The sequence below is a fragment of the Lepisosteus platostomus genome, chromosome 4, assembly GCF_059453375.1.
Source record: "Lepisosteus platostomus isolate fLepPlt1 chromosome 4, fLepPlt1.hap1, whole genome shotgun sequence".
Lineage (NCBI taxonomy): Eukaryota > Metazoa > Chordata > Actinopteri > Semionotiformes > Lepisosteidae > Lepisosteus > Lepisosteus platostomus.
In genome coordinates this window covers 16099493-16119159 of record NC_142614.1, presented here as the reverse complement: position 1 = coordinate 16119159, position 19667 = coordinate 16099493, and the positions used below count along the sequence as shown (strand labels likewise).

Genomic DNA, 19667 nt, shown 5'->3' with positions numbered 1-19667 from the left:
CGTGGCATAAAAGGCAGAAGTGGTTGAAAGGAATACTCATAAGAGGACATATGAAGAATAAAATGAAAGGCAAAACTGATTTGTATATAGCAAACAAAACATTTATATAACATTTAGATCAAGGCCTAATACTGTACATGAACAAGAATTTCAGACTTACCAGAAATGTCAGGATTATGTACTATAATACAAGTATGTGTGTTTTCTTGTATTTTAATAAATAAATTTCTAGAAATTAAAATATTGTAGAAGTGTTACATTTACCTAATATCCTGTAGGTTTTTTTAAAAGGAAAGGTTTTTATATTTGTGTTTTTAATATATTAATGCTGTGTGATGTTATGAACCAACAAATGTCCTGAGAGTTTAATTTCTTTAAACTCTGTAATTTAAAAACATACAATTCAATAGTCAAGTAGTTTGTTGTGAGGATAAAATATACTATTGTGAATTATGCTAGTAATAACTACTGCACATTTTGCCTTTTTTCATTAAAATTTAAAAAATAAAAAACATTGACAAATATGATTTGACAGGAGGATAAGTTTAAATTTTTTTTTAGTTCATATCTCCATGGGGTTCAAAGGAAACATTTTAAATTTTGCTTTTTTTTCCTCTCGATTTAAACATCTTGATACAAAATGTGGCCACACTAATCTAGGAGATGCCCTTTTCTTTGAAAAGGTACTGCGCAAATTAATTGGGAGGACTGACTTGGAGAATAAAGACCACTATGAAAAACACAGTGCAAGCATCTGAATTCCACAACAGTGTACCCTTTCAGTTCAGAAAACCAGGGGTGATGGTTACTTAAATACTACTCTCGGCCCGAGCTTCTATTGCAGGTGTTAAAAGTGTTGAGTAATAGCAAACCACTATTAATGAACAAGGAACAGGTGAGGATTGATTTCACTGTGAAAAACAGAAAGGAGAAACAGCTGACGAAGCCCAACAACCAAAACGCTCTTTCTATGCTTCAGGGTGGAAGCATAGAAACTGAACTGAAGCTTTTTTAACTTTTATTTCACCCTGAAGATTCAGGTATCTTTGGTGGTGGCCCCATAATTTGATTTAAGAGTGGATGGAGCCCTAATGATAACGGGTAAGAAAACATATATCTACTTTAGTATTAGTTTTGTTTAAAAACCAAATGTTTGCTTTAGTCTAACCTCCAATACACCAATATCACAAAGGCATATTGGTTCTTTTCCGGGTTGTTCTTTCTTGATGCTCACCAGGCTGGACATTCAACAGGTTACAATACCTCATCATTTGAGCCCAATCATCTGTCTCACTCATGAGGTGATTTGTACAATTAATCAAAATGACACCAAAACACGAAATGAGTTTCCAGAATCCTATATACTTAATATTTCTCAAAGCCCACATCCACAGAGAGCGCGTTGTAACAGCAATCGTTATTTTACATAGCAAAGCAAAAACATTAGAAACACGTGAACAGGCCTTTTAATTCAATAAAAGTTAAGCTGAATTCCAAGCTCGAGGCTCAGATGCTAAACCCAGACCCTGCTCACAGATGACACCATGATTCATAATGAATAAAGAGCTTTTACTGCAGTTTAGACCTGCTGGTAAAAGTCATTGTGCCTAAAGGTTGATAGTAGCTTCAGAGTCGGCATTATCAAGTTGGCTGCTTACATTTGGAAGCACATTAGTACATTGACACTGGGAACTCCCACGACTTTCAGGTACAGTAGGTACCAGGCACACCCTACATACAGTATGTGACAGGAAAATATTTTCCACAATTGCTCTCCAATCATGAGTACTATTCAACTTCTCTAGTTCTCTGTTCCATATAATAATAATAATTCCTTAATAATTATAAAAATAGTTCCTTAACCTTATTTAGCACTTTCCTGGACACTCCACTCAAAGTGCTTCGCAGGTAATGGGGACTCCCCTCCACCACCAATGTGCAGCATCCACCTGGATGATGCAACAGCAGCCAAAGTGCACCAGTATGCTCACCATGTCACGCCCAGTACACCTAGAGGGCGCTCTACTTCTCTCCTGTTCCTACTTCCCTGTGATTATTCATGTCTTTCTGGTGTGTCTTGTTGTGTAACCTATTTACTTCCTGCTTCTGCTCTGCGCCTCGCTCAGCATTGAGGTTCAGATGTCCTGAGACCCGCCTAGCACCAGGTCACTCCTGTCCATGGCCTGAGGGCATAGCCCGGGCTAACCCCCGTCTCGCCGCTAGGGTCTATTTTCTCTCTCCTGCCATTCCATGGTTCATCCTTTCCGACATCTGTGACACACCAGACATCAGCTATCAGTAAGGAGGAGAACAGAGTAATGAAATCAACAGATATAAGGAGGCAATGATTGGTAAAGACCAAGGGGAAATTTGTTCAGTGCTGGTCCTGATAACATGTCTTATAGCAGCAACCTTGGCTTTCCCAGGAGGTCTCTCATCCAGGTACTGGCCAGGCTCACACCTGCTTAGCTTCAGTTGGGAGTTGCTGGGTGATATAGCTGCTGACTGCAGGGAAAGACAACTGGGAATAGACTGGTTTCAGACAAGAGAACAAATGCAACACAGAGAAGAGACAAGACCCTTTGCAGTAAATAAAATAATCTTTGAAATTGCCACCTGCTTAAAGGCCTGAAAAGGGAAGAATAGCACACTGCAGACACTGAGATCCTGAGAATTGTCTGGGATGATCTGCAAAGTAAATCCTGCAGTTTTTATGGTCTGTTTTTTTTAAATGGCTGTTTTTTTTTTAAACGGCCCATTTGCTGTTGTTTACACTGTAAAAAACATGCAGCATTTGATATATTATACTATTGCTATCATGGTATCTATCACATGTAACTAACCTGGGTATAATAGGATACAACATGATTAAGTTGAATAACTGACACAGAATTCATGACAGTGCTTGCTCATCTGTCAAGCGTTAAGTCAGCAGGCTGAAACATATTGTTACACTCAAAATATATATATTTACGTGTGTGGTATACTGTATATACATGTCCACGTTTCCTGTATGTATACTGGTATGTTAATTGTGACTGTTGTATTACATTTTGATATTGTATTATGAGACTTTATTCCTATTGTCCTTTGCACAACGTTTACTGCAACGGACCCGACCTACTGTACATCCCAACGCTCCGGCAGCGCTTGAGAAACAAGTTCATTTTGATTGGCATCTGAAGTGAAGTGAAGTACGGCTCAGTCCGCTAGATGTCGCCACAGCTCGCGCTGCTCCTGCCCACTCCTCCCTCAGACGAGAGACACTCCCCCTTCCTCTTTCCTCCGTCCCTCATCCTCTCGCGATATCTCCCCGATGTTTCCGGTGTTGTGAATGTCCCTGGAAACATGGCGGTCAGCATCCGCGGCCGTCCGATCCGAAGTCTTCGGATGCGAGGTAAGATAGACTCCCCTTTCTCCTGACAGCAGGGCTTCGTCTCCTTCGGATCGGCGAGCTTGAACCCTCTGTGCGCCCAGAGTCCCCAGTATTTGTGCTAACCGTCTCCGTGTTGTCTGTGTTTGACAGGTCGGAATGACAGCGGGGAGGAAAACGTACCGCTCGATCTCACCAGAGGTAAGGCGGAGAGAGGGCGCATGAAGAAAGGGGAGCTTTTAAGCTGTTTTTTTTTTAATCGGGAAGGTTACAAATAATGCTAATTACGTTAAGGATTGGATGTCTGATTGTATTTTATACGTGGCTTTAGCTATTAGACGTCATTGGTAGGAGGGGTGGGGGTGTTAGCTGACGGTTTGCGGATAATGTTCTGTTTTGATTAGAGTCCCCTGATATGTCTAGTCAGTGAGTGGAGCGTTCATTGCTTGTGTATATATATACACACATAATCATCGGGGGTTAAAGTGGTTGTACGCAACTGGGGCAATTTAGGCTGCGTGGGGCGACGTGGTCACCGATCAAAGCAGTGATGAGAGGGGAGGGAGGGATCCTTCACGAAGCCGGGCTTGGCTTGGGTGTCAGGAGCCGGGGCGAGTGGCGTTACGGTAAACAATGTCGAAGACTTGCATCTGACGCCTGGCTGCAAGCAAAAACCCACACCGAGGTTAATCGCTTTCCTGTAGCTCCCGTTGGCCGCCGCCGACAATGATGGCATTACAGCGTTGGTTATTTATCCGAGATGAAGTCGAGACCCCCCTTCTCTCCCCTCCCTCCCCCCCCCCCCAACTCTGACAGAAGGACAGATAACGTAAATAGTGCACAACCGTTAAAATATAGATGAAAACAAGTATACGTTTGCGGAAACTGGCGTGAAGCCAGACAATATAATACATTTACCAAAGTAAGAATGAAATTATTTTTAAGCAGGTTTATAATTATTATTCCAAGATGCTCAGTGCATTGCAACGTTCACTTGTCCAGCTAAACCCAATTTGGTCGTTTCTAACTGCCTACACTCTGTTTAAATAATTCACTGAACTGCCGTGGTCTTTAAAGTGATTTGCGGATTGCATTGGAAGCGGCTCCTTAGAGGACACTAACTCCTTGCTCTCCCACGTCTATGAACATAAGATGTGGTGTTTTCATTTCGATTTCGGTATTTCTATGCTTACCCTTGTGTATTAGAACATTACATTTCTAAGAGGATGAGAGATCCAGGGAAATTATTGTGCTTGTTTTAATTATGTGAAGCTTGGTTCTCTTTGCATAAGTATGCAATTGAACGTTTGTGTCCTGAACTGTAGGCCTTCATTCAGAGTATGATGCAGGTTATTTCTTAATAAGATGAAGGCAAACCTCAATTCTGTTAATACATGTTTCTGTGTCCATCCTCGTAGCAGTGTGCTTTGTTGGGCATTAATCATTTGTGTCCACAGAAATGTCAGGATAAACTGGTGGTATTTGCACATTTGTACATTTTGAAGCAGCTGGCTGGCACAGAAGTGTTACAGAAGTCCTATATTTCACTGACATAATCTTTTGAAACTGTCAAGTGATTCATTTAGTATTACAAGTACTTGTGGATCACCTCTAAGAGCTGCGGCACCAGAGTCTGAAAGAAAAGGAGCTCAATGGTTTTCGCCTCAGCCTGAAGAGGATTTCAAAAGCTGAGGTCCATGTGGGCAAAGATGCGCTTGATAGCCTCTCTCTCTTATAACACTTCAAGGACAGAGAGTGGTTCACTAGGTTCTTAACACTTTTGGTTGCTGATGCCCAAGGTTCACCTCCCACGTGAATTGGGCATTTTCCGACTGGTCAGCCTCTCCCCCATTCTGACAGCTCTCTGCTTCAATAGAAAAAATGTGCCTCACAGTTGGCCACCATTAGCATCGGCATGTTGATAACAGGGGCTAAAATGAAAGGGGCTCAAACTCCCCTCACACTGCTTCATGTGTTTGGGATCTGTCTTTAACACCCCACTGACTGTTTTTTCCTTTCCGACCTGATGTGCCCAGAATGCAGGTCTAAGGGGTTTACTGTGCCAGTACCTTACTGTCACAGACGTTGCTAGAGTCTGTGAATTAACTTGTGTTTCTTTGTCCAACTACATGCTTATGAGACAATAAACTGTTCTTCAAAATGTACATTTTCTGGTGCTAAAGATAAACGTTCTATGAACAAGTTTGCTTTTGAGGAGATTTCTTCTGCATAAGAGCTTATTCTTCTATCGATGTGTCAAAAACATTTTTTAAACACAGAAATAAAGAACAAAGTCCCCATTTTCTGACGTGCCAACTGCACACCCCACTTTCCACTCCGTTTCTGGTATTTTTCTGGAAGAGCGATCAGCACTCTTGACCGGGCTGTCCCGTTTGCCAAAAAGCTGGTTCATATCACAGTGTAGTTCAAGACCACATACTGAGGGCTTGCCTGCCACATTGACTGTGGTCAGGGTCTGGAGTCCATCAGAACTGCTACTGCTGTACTCTACAATAGACCAGTGGGACAGTGTTTTAATTTACTTTGATCTCAATTCTACAAGGATGCTGTTGGTTGCCAAGGTGAGGATGTTCCAGATGTATTAGCCTCACCCATTCCCAGGTGGCATGTGGCCAGTTCTGCACATTCCTTCATGTCTCATCTATGATCAGCACTGCCTGGATTAAACGCCTGGCGTTTTTAAATAGCATGATCCATTCATTTCTGCACTAAAAGTGTAATTGATAGTGAGGCCCTTTGGAGGTATGCTGACGTGGTAATATCTGTCCTTTTTAAAATTCAGGCAGTATTGCGTTCTTTCGTTGTGTTAGCACATGTTGGACTGAAAATGTAGTACCTCTAAATTGTTCATGCAACCTGGTGTTGTCAGAGGAGATGTGCTAGGTTTTACATCTTAACTGGAGTGGTATGTTAAGATAATTTGTATCCCAGTTTTCTTATTTTAAATGCAACTTTTAATTTCACAGGGTTCTTAAGTGCACTAACATGGCATATTTTGACGAAGCAGAAATACAGTAAGGTAAAAAACTAAGACTTGAGATAGAATTATGTGAAGTTCAGTGAAGATCAGTGGTTTGCTCAAGTGATGCCCAGGCTGCAGGTCTAGGAATAAGGTTTGCATTCTGTAACAATTTGCATGCCTTTTTCTTTTATCCTTTATTTAACCAGGTAAGCCAATTGAGAACAAATTCTCATGTGCAGTATTGACCTAGATAGAGCAGGGCATTTACTGGAGCAGTGTGAGTGAGGTAAGTTCCTCAAAGGTACAACAGCTTTATCCTACAACCCTGTCATCCAGAGACCTAACTAGTGTCCACACCGATGTTGCTGTGATGCATTATAATATAGAAGCCCAAACCCTGTTTCCGATATGTTACATGTTTATATTGAGTAATTTTGTTTTGACAGAAATGTAGATTTTTCAGAATATTTGCTCTTCTGAGTATCATCACTCTTTGTATAGGGGATTGCAGCTTGTAAAACCTGAAGTGGGTCAAATTGTTTTCCTAGTGATCTGTGAGGCTGAAGGAATCCCTCTTAAGGCCCAACCATAAAAAGATTATTATTCACTATTTTTCTTTCATCACAAGTTGTCTTTAACGTGTTCTAAAGATGTTCATGTCAATACATTGTCTTTAACGTGTTCTAGTTTACTTTGTAGCTGCGTTATCAGTATGTAAATGTAGATATGCTTATGTCTGCTCATTTTTGTGCATACTGTTTTGTCCTACTTGTATCCTCAAGGGTGCTCATTGTAATGCGGCAGGACACTGGGCTATGTATCATTCTTGTAGTCCCTAGTCTTCCTCTGACATTGACTGTAGGCTGGGTAAAAACTTGAAGTGATTTCACACACTCATCTACTTCTCCCTAATGGAATTTTCCAAGCTATCGTTCAGCTGAGGATAATCAGTCACATAGCTGGCATTTTCAACAGCCCTTCTAGTGTATTATTTGAAAATAAGACCATCAATAATCCTGACATTTGTGTGTCTTTTATATTGTGAGACATGCCTTAGCCAGTGCCAGCAATTCCCTACAACTGATGTTGTATAAACTTGTGGGAAGGATAACTTTTGACCTTTGAAGTTCAGAATATGTCTTGGGTAGTAATAATTTGCATAATTTACTGATTAGAAATCCGGCTGTTTTTCAGGTGGTTACCATAAATTAATCCCCCTTTAGAGTAAATTGTTACATGAATGTTCCTCTTATTGATGCTACCTGGAAAACGTTCATACATGCATTTAGTTCGCCGTACAATTACGGCCGACCTGCAGTTCTACCTACTGTACGGCGCTAATTCAGGTGGCCAGTTGAAAGAATTGCAGTTGACTTCAGATAAACGTTATGTGTAAATAAAAAAAAATGGTAACATTCACATAATGATAAATAGCATTAGTTAGAAAGTAATTACCACCTTCAGGTATGAATGTTATGAGACAGGGTTGTTGATCAGTATTTTAACATTGATGTTGCACTAATTAAAAAACAGGACATTATATATTTCCTCCAATAAATTACCTTGTAGAAATTATCTAGGTGTGAATTTTCCATATTAATTCCTCCAATAAATTACCTTGTAGAAATTATATAGGTGTGAAATTTCCATGTGAATGTAATTTGGTATTCAGACATTGAAGCGCGGGTTCTATACTTTCAGGGGAAAAAAAACGTCACCACAAATTTCACACACACTGAACCTTCGAAAGTTCGGAACAGCCTTTGAGATGTGAGCTTCAGAACACCCCATTGAACATTTGGGGACAGCCCTGTGTGTATTTCAATTTCACAAAGCGGAAACATTTTTTCATAGACATGTCTGACATGTCTTCATGTGTAGCGTGCTTATGATCATAAATTAAAGGCTCAATCTGTCAAATGTATTGCTTCCCTTAAGATAAAAGATTCCAGTGGCAAAGTGCTATAAATCAGCTGACCATTTCTGCTTTAATAAGACTCTATTTAAGTAAGCCATTTTTGAAATAAGCCATTATTTTTCATAACTCTTAAGGTTATGTTTGCCGAGCCTGTGTTGTAGTTGAAGGGTCTGAAGAATTTCTAGGCTTTTTATTACTTCTTGTTTGTCTTTGGGGTGGCGAAAGACATGATTTCAGAAATCCTCCAGATGCTTCAGAGGGCCCTTTCTGTCGAGATTTGAGATTCAGGAGGTCCAACTTAAGGAGTCTGTTGACTTGAGTCATTTATAATGGTCTCTGTGCCACTGAGCAGCTTTGAATAGTTCACTTCCTATTTCTCTAAATATCACTGCTCCTTTCAGCTGCCCGACTCTAGTATTATAGGTGCTCCCTCCTAAAGCGTGTAATTGAATTCACTCCCTCCGGAGAGACGTGGGGTGGGCTGGTGGGGATGATTATGGTTTTCCTGAATGACCCTGCTGTCTCCATTCATGAGCGGGAAATGTGCAGACTGGGGAGAAGGGGAAGAATGTCTGCTGCATGACAAGAGCAGCAGCGCTCCAGATGGCTTGGGCCTGCCGCTTTGCTTCCTCGCCGCTGCTGGTGCAGAGGACTGCGCTGCGTCCCTTTGGAGCTCTGCCAGCACGTCAGCTGTTGCCGCACAGTGGTGGAATCCAGTCAGGAGCGCGAAGGGACAGCCAGTGCCCTTCCCGTTCTTTGTTTCACAATATTCTGCACTTTTAAATAGTGGCGGGGGCCGATCAGAAACCAATTACTGACGCGCTGCCTTGCTGAGGGTTTCAGACCCTTCTGGTGATGTCCTGTTTTGTGAAATTAGAAAATGATGCAGGCACATCTTGTATATTTTATTCACAACCTACATGCACACACCCAAGGGTTGTAAGGGTGAGATGTCAGCAAAAACTGAAGAGAAAAATATTGAAATATAAACTGAAATATATTGATTGTGCAGGTAATGAGACCCGTGGTCTCAGTATTTGTGGGAAGCACTTTGGTAGCCATTACAGCTGCAAGACGTTTTGGTTAAGTCTCTACCAAGTTAGCACATCTGCTGGGTACAATTTTGCCTTTTTGTTCTGGGCAGATTTTCTCAGTCTCTCTCATGTTGGTTGGTGGATTGCTTATGGACAGCAGTAGTAGTATTTTTTTTCCCCACAGTTTCTTTACAGGATTCAAGTCAGAACTGGGCCACTTGAGGACATTCACTTTCTTATTCCTAATCCACTCCAGTGTCGCTTTGGCCTTGTGCTTTGAATCCTTGTCCTGCTGAAAGGTGAATTTGTGTCCCGAGCTAAGGTCTGAAGCAGAGGTTCCTCTACAATTTCTCTGTACTTCGCTCCATCTATGTTTCCATCAGTCTTTACATGTTTCACAGTCCCTGCAGATGAGAAGCAGAACTAGAATATAATACTGCCACCACCATGACTGATAGCAGAAATAGAGCTGAGTGAGCGATGCACTATGTTGGGTTTGCTTCAGCAGTAATGCTTTGCATTTAGATGAGAGAGTTTCATTTTTATGTTGTCTGACCACAAAACCTTAGCTTGGTTGCAAACCCCATATGGGGTATTAGACATTGTTTTCAGTTCCTTAAAAGCCCCCTTTGTGGAGTGCCAGGGATATTGCTGCTCTCCCATTTCAGCCACTGATCTCTGTAGCTCTTTCAAAGTCTCTGTTGGCCTCAGTGATATCCCTAACCAGTTTCTTTCTAGTCCAACCGCTCAGTTTGGGAGGACAGTCTGATGTAAGCAGTGTCTGGATGGCTTCCACTTCTTAATGATCCAATTCATCATGCTCAAAGAGATGTTAATGGTCTTCAAAATGCTTTTGTCAACTTCTACTGATCTGTTCCTTTATATAACTTTCTCACTGATTTGTTTTGAAAGGTTAATAATCTTCAAGTTTGAAATTCACTACCTGTCTAAGAGATCTTAAAAGTTCTATATAAAATCAAGTGTTTTACTATAGGTGTACTTTGAAATCATGTAAGCCACTTATTGCACTCATCAAATGTGTGCGACTCATTAAGGTTATTTTGTGTACCTAAATTAATGTAGGTTTGCCACAGCTGAGGGTTTGGATACTTAAGCAATTATAACATTTTCATTTTTTCATGATTTTTCTTGATTTTTAGGCTGAGTATTTAACAAATATCAACTGCTTCTTCATAGTGTCATTACTGCAAGCTTAAAAACAACACAATGTGAAAAATGTGTTAGGCTCAGAATCCTTTTGTAAGGCATTGTGTCTAAATTTTCTAAATGTGTTTGACCCGTGAAAATGAGAAAATCAACCTCTTTCTAGATACTGTATTGAGGCTCCCATCCCCCCAAGCTGTCCTCTGTCTGCTGAACCTCATGCCCCTACAAAGAAAAGATCTCTTCTTGGTAGCTTATTTGTAGGCAGGATTTGCTATGTCTGCATAGGAAATCTGTTCTTTTAGGGCCTCCTTCACATCCTAAGTGTACAAGTGGATTTGTAGTGCTTCTTTGAATCTTTCTGCTTTTCAGCAAAATTCAAGTGCCTTTTTCTCTGACTCTTCTGCACTGAGCTCTGTCTGACGTCGATTACGTGATCCCTGTGTGAATACAGGTGCTAGGAGTCTCCCATCTTCACCCTTTGAGGAAAGGGAGACTTTATGGAGTAGGAGGATGGGTATGGTTTAAATCTAGTATCCAGTGTGCTGTCATGCTTTAAAACTCCCAAAAGAGCCAAGACTGCATTAGTCATTTTCACCTCCTAAAGTGCACTTTTACCAAATCACATGATTGCTGGTGTTTTCACAGCAAGCGGCAGCTTTTCCTTTTTCAATGGAATGACTTCTTAATGCCTTTATTTAGACCAGTCCCTCACAGAACCACTGCACTCCTCCATTCACTGTTTTCCTTTACTCATTTCATTTTCTTTAGCAAAAGGACAGACCTACAGACAGTACAGACCTGGGTCTGGATCAATCCCACCTTCTGCTGCCGTTCCCAGTAAAACTCTAAGATAATTTTTTTAAACTCACACATTTTTTGTTGTTGATATTTTTAAATTTTGCTGTAGGCTTTATCCAACTCCCCTTCTGTCTGTACTATAGATACAGCTGAGCAACTCCAGCAGTCTGAGTGTAATACTTTGCTCAAGGCTATAGAGCGGTGTTTCACACTGGACTTGAACTGATAAACTCTCAGTTAGAAGTCCAGGACCCTAAACTCTACTCCTGAAGAGTGGTCCTCTGATCAGGTCTCTTGCTGGCTCTGCTAACGTCTCCCCGGAAAAGAGCTACAAGCTGGAAGTTTCTGAGAAAGAGACCTGCAAATGTATCAATTGTGGTAGATTGCCCCCCCCTGTCATACAGCGTTGTGCCAGGTGAACATGAGAGTACAAACCAGCAAGCTAGGGTGTAAGTTTTTTCATGTTGAGATAGAAGCAAAAGGAGGTGTATAGCAGTACATCCTTAAGTAAGACGTTACTCCAGCTAATGCATGACTGACTTTCTTATCACTCGTGACTGAAATGGTTATGGTCTGTAGTCAAACCTTTGGTCTTTAAACTGGACTTACAATGTCCAACATTAGGCTTGAATTTTAGGATCTTGATTCATCACCCATTTTCAGGAAAAAGTACCTACAGTAGAAATTTAAGGTTTTGGACCTTTTCACAAACAACCAGAGTGTAACATATTGAAGGATGCAGTTTACTTTATTGCTTCAGGAATGAGTTGCACACAGTTTTCTTGATTGAAGTGTTTTTTCCGTTTGAATGACTTCGCTGTTTTCTGGCAGAGGAGGATGTCATATGATCTTACATTTTATTGGATGTGATACATTATTTCATAATCTTAATTTTGCAGGGTAAATTATTATCATTATTTATGCTTGCATAGGAATAAGTTCCCTCGTCCTTGTCCTCCTTATTCTGAAGAAAGGTAATTTTGTGAATTTGTGATTTAAGGACATTTACTTTATGCGTCTTGGACATTATATTAACTTCATCGACTTTGCAATTTCTAGAACAAATGATTAAGAAAGCATTTGTATTGCAGAAGTGTATCCTGAATTATAACCATTTAATTTTAGGCGTGAATGCTAACTAGGGACTCTGGGTTAAATTCTGGACTTGTACTCTCCATACAGATTGTATGTTCTCCCCATGTTCAAGTTAGTTTCCTGCAGGAACTCAGGTTTCCTCTCACAGTCCAAAAACATGCTGTAAGTTAATGGGTTTCTGGGAAAATTCATCCTGGTGGTAGTGTCTGTGTTTCAGTTTGTCTGCAGGGTGTGCCCTGCCTTGCACCTGTTGCTTGCCAGTATAGGCTCCGACTCCCCTACAGCCCTGAATTGGTTAGAAAATGTATGCCAACTGGTACCCACAGTAACTTGTGAGAGAGAGATTCAACTCGCCTGAGTGCACTGTGGGACTCCGTGGGTAAAACAGTGGATGGATGGATTCAGAAATGCAAAGGTAAAAGGTACAGGGCTCCAACCCACCCATGCTGGTGAAGTAGTAAGATTATTAAGAATTCCAAAGTGGGAAGTGAAGAGCAAAAAAAAGTGGCGATTCCAAATAAAAATAGTAACATCGGTGTGGAGGTTAATAAATTCTTAGTTCAAACATTCTCGTCCTGACTTGTTAGGAAATTGGCCAGTGATCTACTGAAAGGCACTTTGTATCCTGTGTGCTTCGATGTTTGAAGTTGTTGTTCCACTGGGGTTCCTCAAAAGAAGAACATAAGAAATAAAGTGGCTCAGATGGGAATAATGAAGAGACAGTTTCTTTGAAAACCAGAAACGAAGTGGTTTCATCTTAAATATATTTTTTTCTTTTACTATACTTTCATGATTGTGGTGAAGCCTGTTTCCAAGTTCATAATAAATTCCATTATGGAATCTGAATTCCCACTTGTAACTCTGTCTATAAGCCTTACTTTGTAGACTGGACTAACAAAGAGCGCTTTAACATAAAACTGTCGTAGTTAGGTAAGCAGTGCAGTAGAAGTGCAGTGCAAGATGCAGAATGGTGCATCTCTGCAAATGGGACAGTGGATTAAAATATACTCTGTTTGAATGGCAAACGGAAACTCAAATATAGGATTAATGTACCTTAAGAAACCTTTTTTTTTTATCCAGTTTGACTGTAATTGGCAGAAACACTAGCAGTGTAATCTGCGTTGGCCCAAGATGTTCCTTAGGTTAGCAAGCTGTGGGATGCTCTCCTTCCTGAAATAATGGGAAAAGCCATAGGATCCTAACCTCTCTGAACTCTGAAAACTGCATGCTTGGTCCTGGTGCCTCTCACTTTCACAGAAAAGGTTTGCATGGGCCCAGCTTGCCACTGTAAGTTGTAGTGTGTGATGATAATGGAATGTATTGGCCCAGTGATAATAAAGCACAGGGGCACAATATCATTGTCAGTGGATTTGTACAGCATCTTTGATGTATTTCCTTTCTATGTGTGGGCTCAGTACAGTCTCCACATAGGCTGGGATCAAGCAGCCTGGAGCCTGAAGAGAAATTTTGCCCTGTTTCATCCTAAGGTGGCTGTTGATACTCAGCATTCAGGACCATTTTGGATGTGTAAATGAAACCCCGGAGGAGAGTTCCAATAGATTGATCTGAAAATGAGATTATTATATTTTTTAAATTCTCCTAAAAGTAAGACATTAAACAGGAGGGCATCCTTTCTGCGCCATGCATTAATGATTTTTTCCTCGAGTTTATATGTTCTGATTTTATTATCTAAAGCCATTTCCAGAGTGGCTCTCAGGGCTGAATGAGATGGAGACCTACAAGAGAAAACATGTCCGTGATGCACTAGCTTTATTAATCTTGATGTTTATATGTCACGGGCTTGTGTGGCTTTACGTCTCTTTCTGGTACATACTCTGGCAGCCTTTAGAAGGCCTGTTCAGGAACTGTGCATGACTAACGCATTCATTATCATGGGAAGATTAATAGTTAACAGTAACGTACAATCCTACATGCGCATACAACAGCGTTGTAGGAGAGCCTTGATATTTTAATTGCTACTTTAATACCCACAGCAGTTCAATGATGTGTCAAGAAATCAAATTCAGACCTTCTGAAGTGAAGCAAATCACTGTTTTTTATACAGCAGCCTTGTTTACTCGTACAGACCTTTTTAAACCTCTTAGATCTAGAAAACGAATAAAAAAATGGAAGTTCATATTTTGAGCAGAAGTTTTGATATTTCAGTAGATTTTTAGCAATAAATCATTCATGTTGTCAGTGCACAGTGTTGGGACAAACACTCTGTACCCCTGCAAGCTCAAGTACTGTGTGTGTGTTCTTAATTAGAAATCATATATGTTTTAAAAACCTTTAGGAATTTTTCATAAGAACGCAAGGTGAGGAGATCATTTTGCAGTCTGTTTGGTTGCTAGGAGCCGTTTCATTTCTTAAAGGATCCCTGTATCTGCTTCAACAACATGGCAGTTTTAGACCCTCAATTATTCGAATATAAGTGCCTCTTCTTTTCACTTCTAAATGCACCTGTGTTCCAGTTCCGTTTTTTGTGCTTTTTATTGTTGAGTTTAAGTAGAAGAGATTGTTTCTTTACACTTGTGTGTTTATGACATTGCTTTGAGACCATGGTTTATTCTGTTTTTGTTTTGATTTAAACTCTATCCAGAACAGGAATGTCTGTTTTGGATCATGGAAACCACAACTGAACACAGTACAATATGCCCTTGTATTGTAAATGAGGACACACGAGTGTGCTATTATTTTGTGCTTATATATGTCTGGCAGAGTACAGCTGGAGGATTACTAAAAGAACTCCTGAGAAAGCACAGAAATGCTGGACATTGTGGGGCCAAGGATGAGGTCGTTTTTTGTTAATGTTTTGTATTTCATTTCACTAAATATTCTTATGGTACCAATGTACGAGCTTTCCATTTTAGTGACATTCGCTCCTGTGATGACAGTCACGGAGACTACACAAACAAGAAAAATGCACAAAAACGTGCCCCCCTGAATCACAGGAATGTGGTTAAAACAGGATGGATGCAAGAACAAGATTCGTAATCAAAACTGAGACACTTGCACACATTTGTCATGGACATAACCCCTGTCCATTGTAACGTTGTAATTGTCATATATTGTCTCACCTGTAATCTCCTGATTGGGCGCATGAGTCGTTTGTGTTGTTGGCATTATAGATCTCATTTTGCCTTAGGTTTAAATAGCAATGGGTATGTCTGTAATTGTTTGGACTTTTACAAGTAGGAAAAAACCTTCTGTTTTAAATATGCTGTAATTGGCTAAACCTGAATAAAAGGGAGGAGCCTTGCATTTAAATGTGCTGTAATTGGCTGCATCAGACCGAGTGGGAGGGGTTATGTGCTTAAAATGCATGTGATCTGTGTTAATTGTCGGGGAAGCTGTAGTTGGGAGCTGTTGGATGTTTTGTGGAGGTTAAATAGCTGGGCGAACAGGTGGAGGAGATGCTCGACTCTTGAGGCTGCCGTTCAGTAAACCGCTTAGATCTCGTTCTCACTGAATTTTAACTTGTGATATTTTTGTTTTTTTTAACCATCAACACCGCAGCTCTCATAACCAGTTCTGTTTCGCTTTTGGTCTTGACAACAAGACTGCTAGGCTGCTGTACGCGTGTGTCTAGCCGAGCCGTAGGCATGTCAGAAGCTTTCAGTGCTCTCCCTCCTTTTCAAGCCATGCTTTCCCATGTGTTGGTATTTGAAGTAATTTGAAGTGTAATCAGCATTGGCCTAAGACGTTCTGTAGGTTAGCAAGCTGTGGGATGCACTGATTCCTGAAGTAATGGGAAAAGCCACAAGATCCTGACCTTTCTTAATTCTAAAGACAGTGTTCAGTTTGAAATTTTCTTGACATCCCTTTTGTGAACCCCCATCCTGTTTTAAGAATACCCAGTTCTTAAGAGATCCAGAGTACCGCTGAAACCAGGAAAGAGGAAATGAAGACCCCATACAGTAGGTATGGCTGCCACTGCCTGTCCGGGCTATTTTCTTTTCAGCAGTGGAGAGGACAGAAGTGACTGTCGGTGGTCACACTACAGGCTCGCGAGCTGTGGGGATGATTACAGACATCCCTCTAAACATGCTCTGAACAGGCTAGTCAATTGAATATATGCCACAGCAAGCTAAGAGCATCCACAAATCCACACGCAGTTCTGCAGCCAGCTGCATACACCTTCTTGAGGAGCCCCAGGCAGCTACGGGCTAAAAGTAGAGCCCAGTCAGGGACTGATGTTCCGGGACTGATAGTCCCAGACTTCGTGCTGAACAAACCTTTCACTAGTTGAGCCCCTTTGAGCCCGTATTTCAAGTCGATGTTTAGCTACAGTATTAAAAGCTTTTGCAGTGGTGCCATGGAAGTTTATGCTTCTTTATTGGCAGTGCTGTTTCACTGTTGTCCTGCTGTGCTGTGCACTGGCAGTGACCCGTGGGCCTATGGGCCCTGTCTGTGATGGGGAAACTAAGACTGGCTGAGAGTTAGTGGCGTGTTGAAATCTTTATTATATCTTGTGATTTTTGGGGAGCTTGTGTGAATTGTTGTTATTGTCTGCTTGGATTTCTGGCATTAGAAGCAGAGGCACTAAATAGTTGAACCCTTAATTGAAGTTCCTTTCTTTACTTCATTTTAGACTTTTTAACAGCAGTAAAGCTAGGAATATTGACTTCCTGAATGAATAATTTAAGAGCAACCTTGATAACGTTAGCAATAAAGGGGGTATGTTGTAAACTGAGAGATACGTCGATATGTTACGAGTGTAACAGCAGTAATCATCCTGCTACAAAATCAAGGTGAAGCACTTCAGCCATGTATCAGTTTGCAGTGATAACGCTTTCTTGTTTGTGAGAAATCCTTGCTTGCCGACTCTCAGGAGGCCATTTGTTGGGCCCAAGCGGCACTGTTGCTCCTTAAAAACTTCCATGTCCAAGAGACATGCTGCATTTAAATCTCCGAGCCCGGGCCGTGACCAGCATTCATTCTCCTGCTCCGTTTTCTGTGTGCGAGTCTAAGCCAGAGCAGGCAAGTGATGGTGCAAAGAAACAGTGACATTCGGATTGCCAGAATATAAGGGTTTGATTTTTTTTTCCGAGGCGCAAATTACTGCGCTTCTTGTTTTTGCCAGGTTGTCGTATGAAGACAAATTTCTCACTTCTTTCGCAAGTGCCCCGCTCCTGAGTCGCCCACTGCTTGTGCTCTGCACACCGCACTCCGTGGGGCTCCAGATATGTTCGCCCCAAGCGCACAGGCTTAACCAGATTAACTTTAACTTCTAACTTTAAGTAGGAAGTGGATGGATCTTCAACTTGTTGTGGTTTAAAGTTTAAAAATGGGCAGTATTATCATTTTCATTCTGATCTCGGAGGATTACGTTTGTCTTAAATCTTGCAGTTGCACCAGTGCAGCCTCTTTAACCACTGTGATCTCTGGTTTGTACTTTCTGTTTTGTGCCTGCCAGCACCAGTAAAGCCTGCTGTAATCGGGATCCTGCGGCGCTTGAATTTTTGCCTCCAGCTGAAGTCGTGTCCCAAATGAAACGAGGCTCCTGCTTTTCCTAGGCACTGCAGAGGGAGAATGGGGGTGGGGGTTCTTGTCTGGCTTCTCTCTCCTGGCGGGAATGACACGACCCAGAAGGATGGAGGGCGAGCTAGGAGAGAAGATGTGACACAGAGGTTTATTTTTACAGAGCGTGAGTTTACGCCCCCGCTTTCTGAAACAGAAATTACAGAGCATCTGAAATAGCTGGCAGTAGGAAATGCACAGATGTGTTGCGGTGCTCTTTGCTGATCGACAGACTGCTGCCACACGCACTGCAGGGGGAAAGTCTTCTAGTGTAGAGGCTAGAATGATGATGGTGTTAATTTATCAGGACCCGGCAGGTGCAAATGAACAAAGAATAGACATATCCAAGATTTCGCAGTGTGCTGACTGAATGGAAATTGGTTTGTAAATGCAGGCAAATTTGCCCATAACTGCGTACCTGAAGAACCTGATATTGGGGATATTAATGAGCAAATTTTAGTCACTTGGGCATGAATATTAATGTCTCTCGCTGAAGTATCGATTTCTGCATCTGTGGTAGGGTCTAAAAAAAGCATTCATACGAACAGGATAATGTCATCTGTTTTTTTTTTTCTCTCCTTGTGCAAGCCTCAGTCAGATGCAAGAAATCTGGAGTGCTTGCCTGAACAGGCAGGTGACTGGGAGCTCTTCGGGTAATGGGGTTGTTCTCCAGGACACCAGCTGGAGGGCTGATATGTCTGCATGCTGGATCCTGTTGCGCTGAGCTGTTTGGGTTCTGTAGTAACCCTGGAATTTACAGAGGCAGTGCCTGTGACATCATCCGGCAGGAGGGGGAACCCAGTCCCAGATGCACAGAAGCCTTTCTGATCTCAAAATAACCACTAGCTCTTCTTCTCCCCCTTTCTCCTGTGTAATTAATTGGACTGATGTCTTTGTCCAGGGGGCATAGTCCAACTGTACCACATGCAACAGCATTCTCTTAACTCCTAGAAAGCTGCAAAGAAAAGTTTGCAACAGTCCAGCATCAGGTAGAGTGTTCACAGAAACTCAAGGATAGACCTGATAGAAAGACCACACAGCACAGTATGGGCAGCACCACAATAGAAGAGCAAGAGGAACTGTTCGGCTTAATGGGTTGGGAGTGTAAGCATAATGAAGAATTTAGAAAAATAGCCTTGAACAAATGCAATAGGGGTGTTGGAGAGATTTGCTTATTTTCTTTGCCTTGTTTTTACATTACTAACTAATACAGTATGTGGATATGGAACGTTGACAAATCATAACCGAATCATATTTTGTTTGGGGGGGTAGGGCGCCTAGGTGTATTTTTAAAGAACACACAAGCTGTCTTAGCCAGGTTTCTCTGCAATTGTGACAGAATTAGGCTGAGTTCTGAAGTAAACTGGTGATCCTGGGTGTTTTTACAGAAAATAGCAGAACGTGCTGGTTCCTGAAATGAAGCTAAGGGTTTCGGAAAAATGCTTTGATGGCACACTCAAAGAAAAAAAGGATGTAAACAGAGTCTGAGCTGCCTGGGCGAAACATTGGAAACCGAGATAAGGTGTCTGAAGTTTCTCATAGCAAGGCTCTCCTGTCCCTGTCACCTGAGGCTGTATAAGCCCTAGTCTGAACAATACTGGAGGTTGACACGTGAAATGTTTGCTCTGTGTCTACAACTATACATAGAATACCAGGATATTTCTCAGAACACTTCACAAGAAATCTTCACAAATAAGAACAAGCCATTTGGTTGCCTGTGGTTTCCTAATCTACAGTACAGCTTTTAGCCTTCAGATTCCTAGAAGCTCCCACTAC

At 41.4% G+C, this 19667-nt stretch overlaps 1 protein-coding gene across 2 annotated transcripts in view; it reads left to right on the top strand.

Annotated features, from left to right (window-relative positions):
* Positions 1-3198: 3198 nt before the first annotated feature.
* Positions 3199-19667, top strand: part of rictora (RPTOR independent companion of MTOR, complex 2 a) — a 79959-nt gene continuing 63490 nt past the window's right edge. For both annotated transcript variants that reach the window (XM_088628727.1, XM_088628726.1), the window contains exons 1-2: positions 3199-3397; positions 3527-3574. In XM_088628727.1, the coding sequence (XP_088484853.1) occupies positions 3214-3397; positions 3527-3574 (232 nt within the window). In that variant the 5' untranslated portion in view covers positions 3199-3213. The remainder of the gene's footprint in view (positions 3398-3526; positions 3575-19667) is intronic.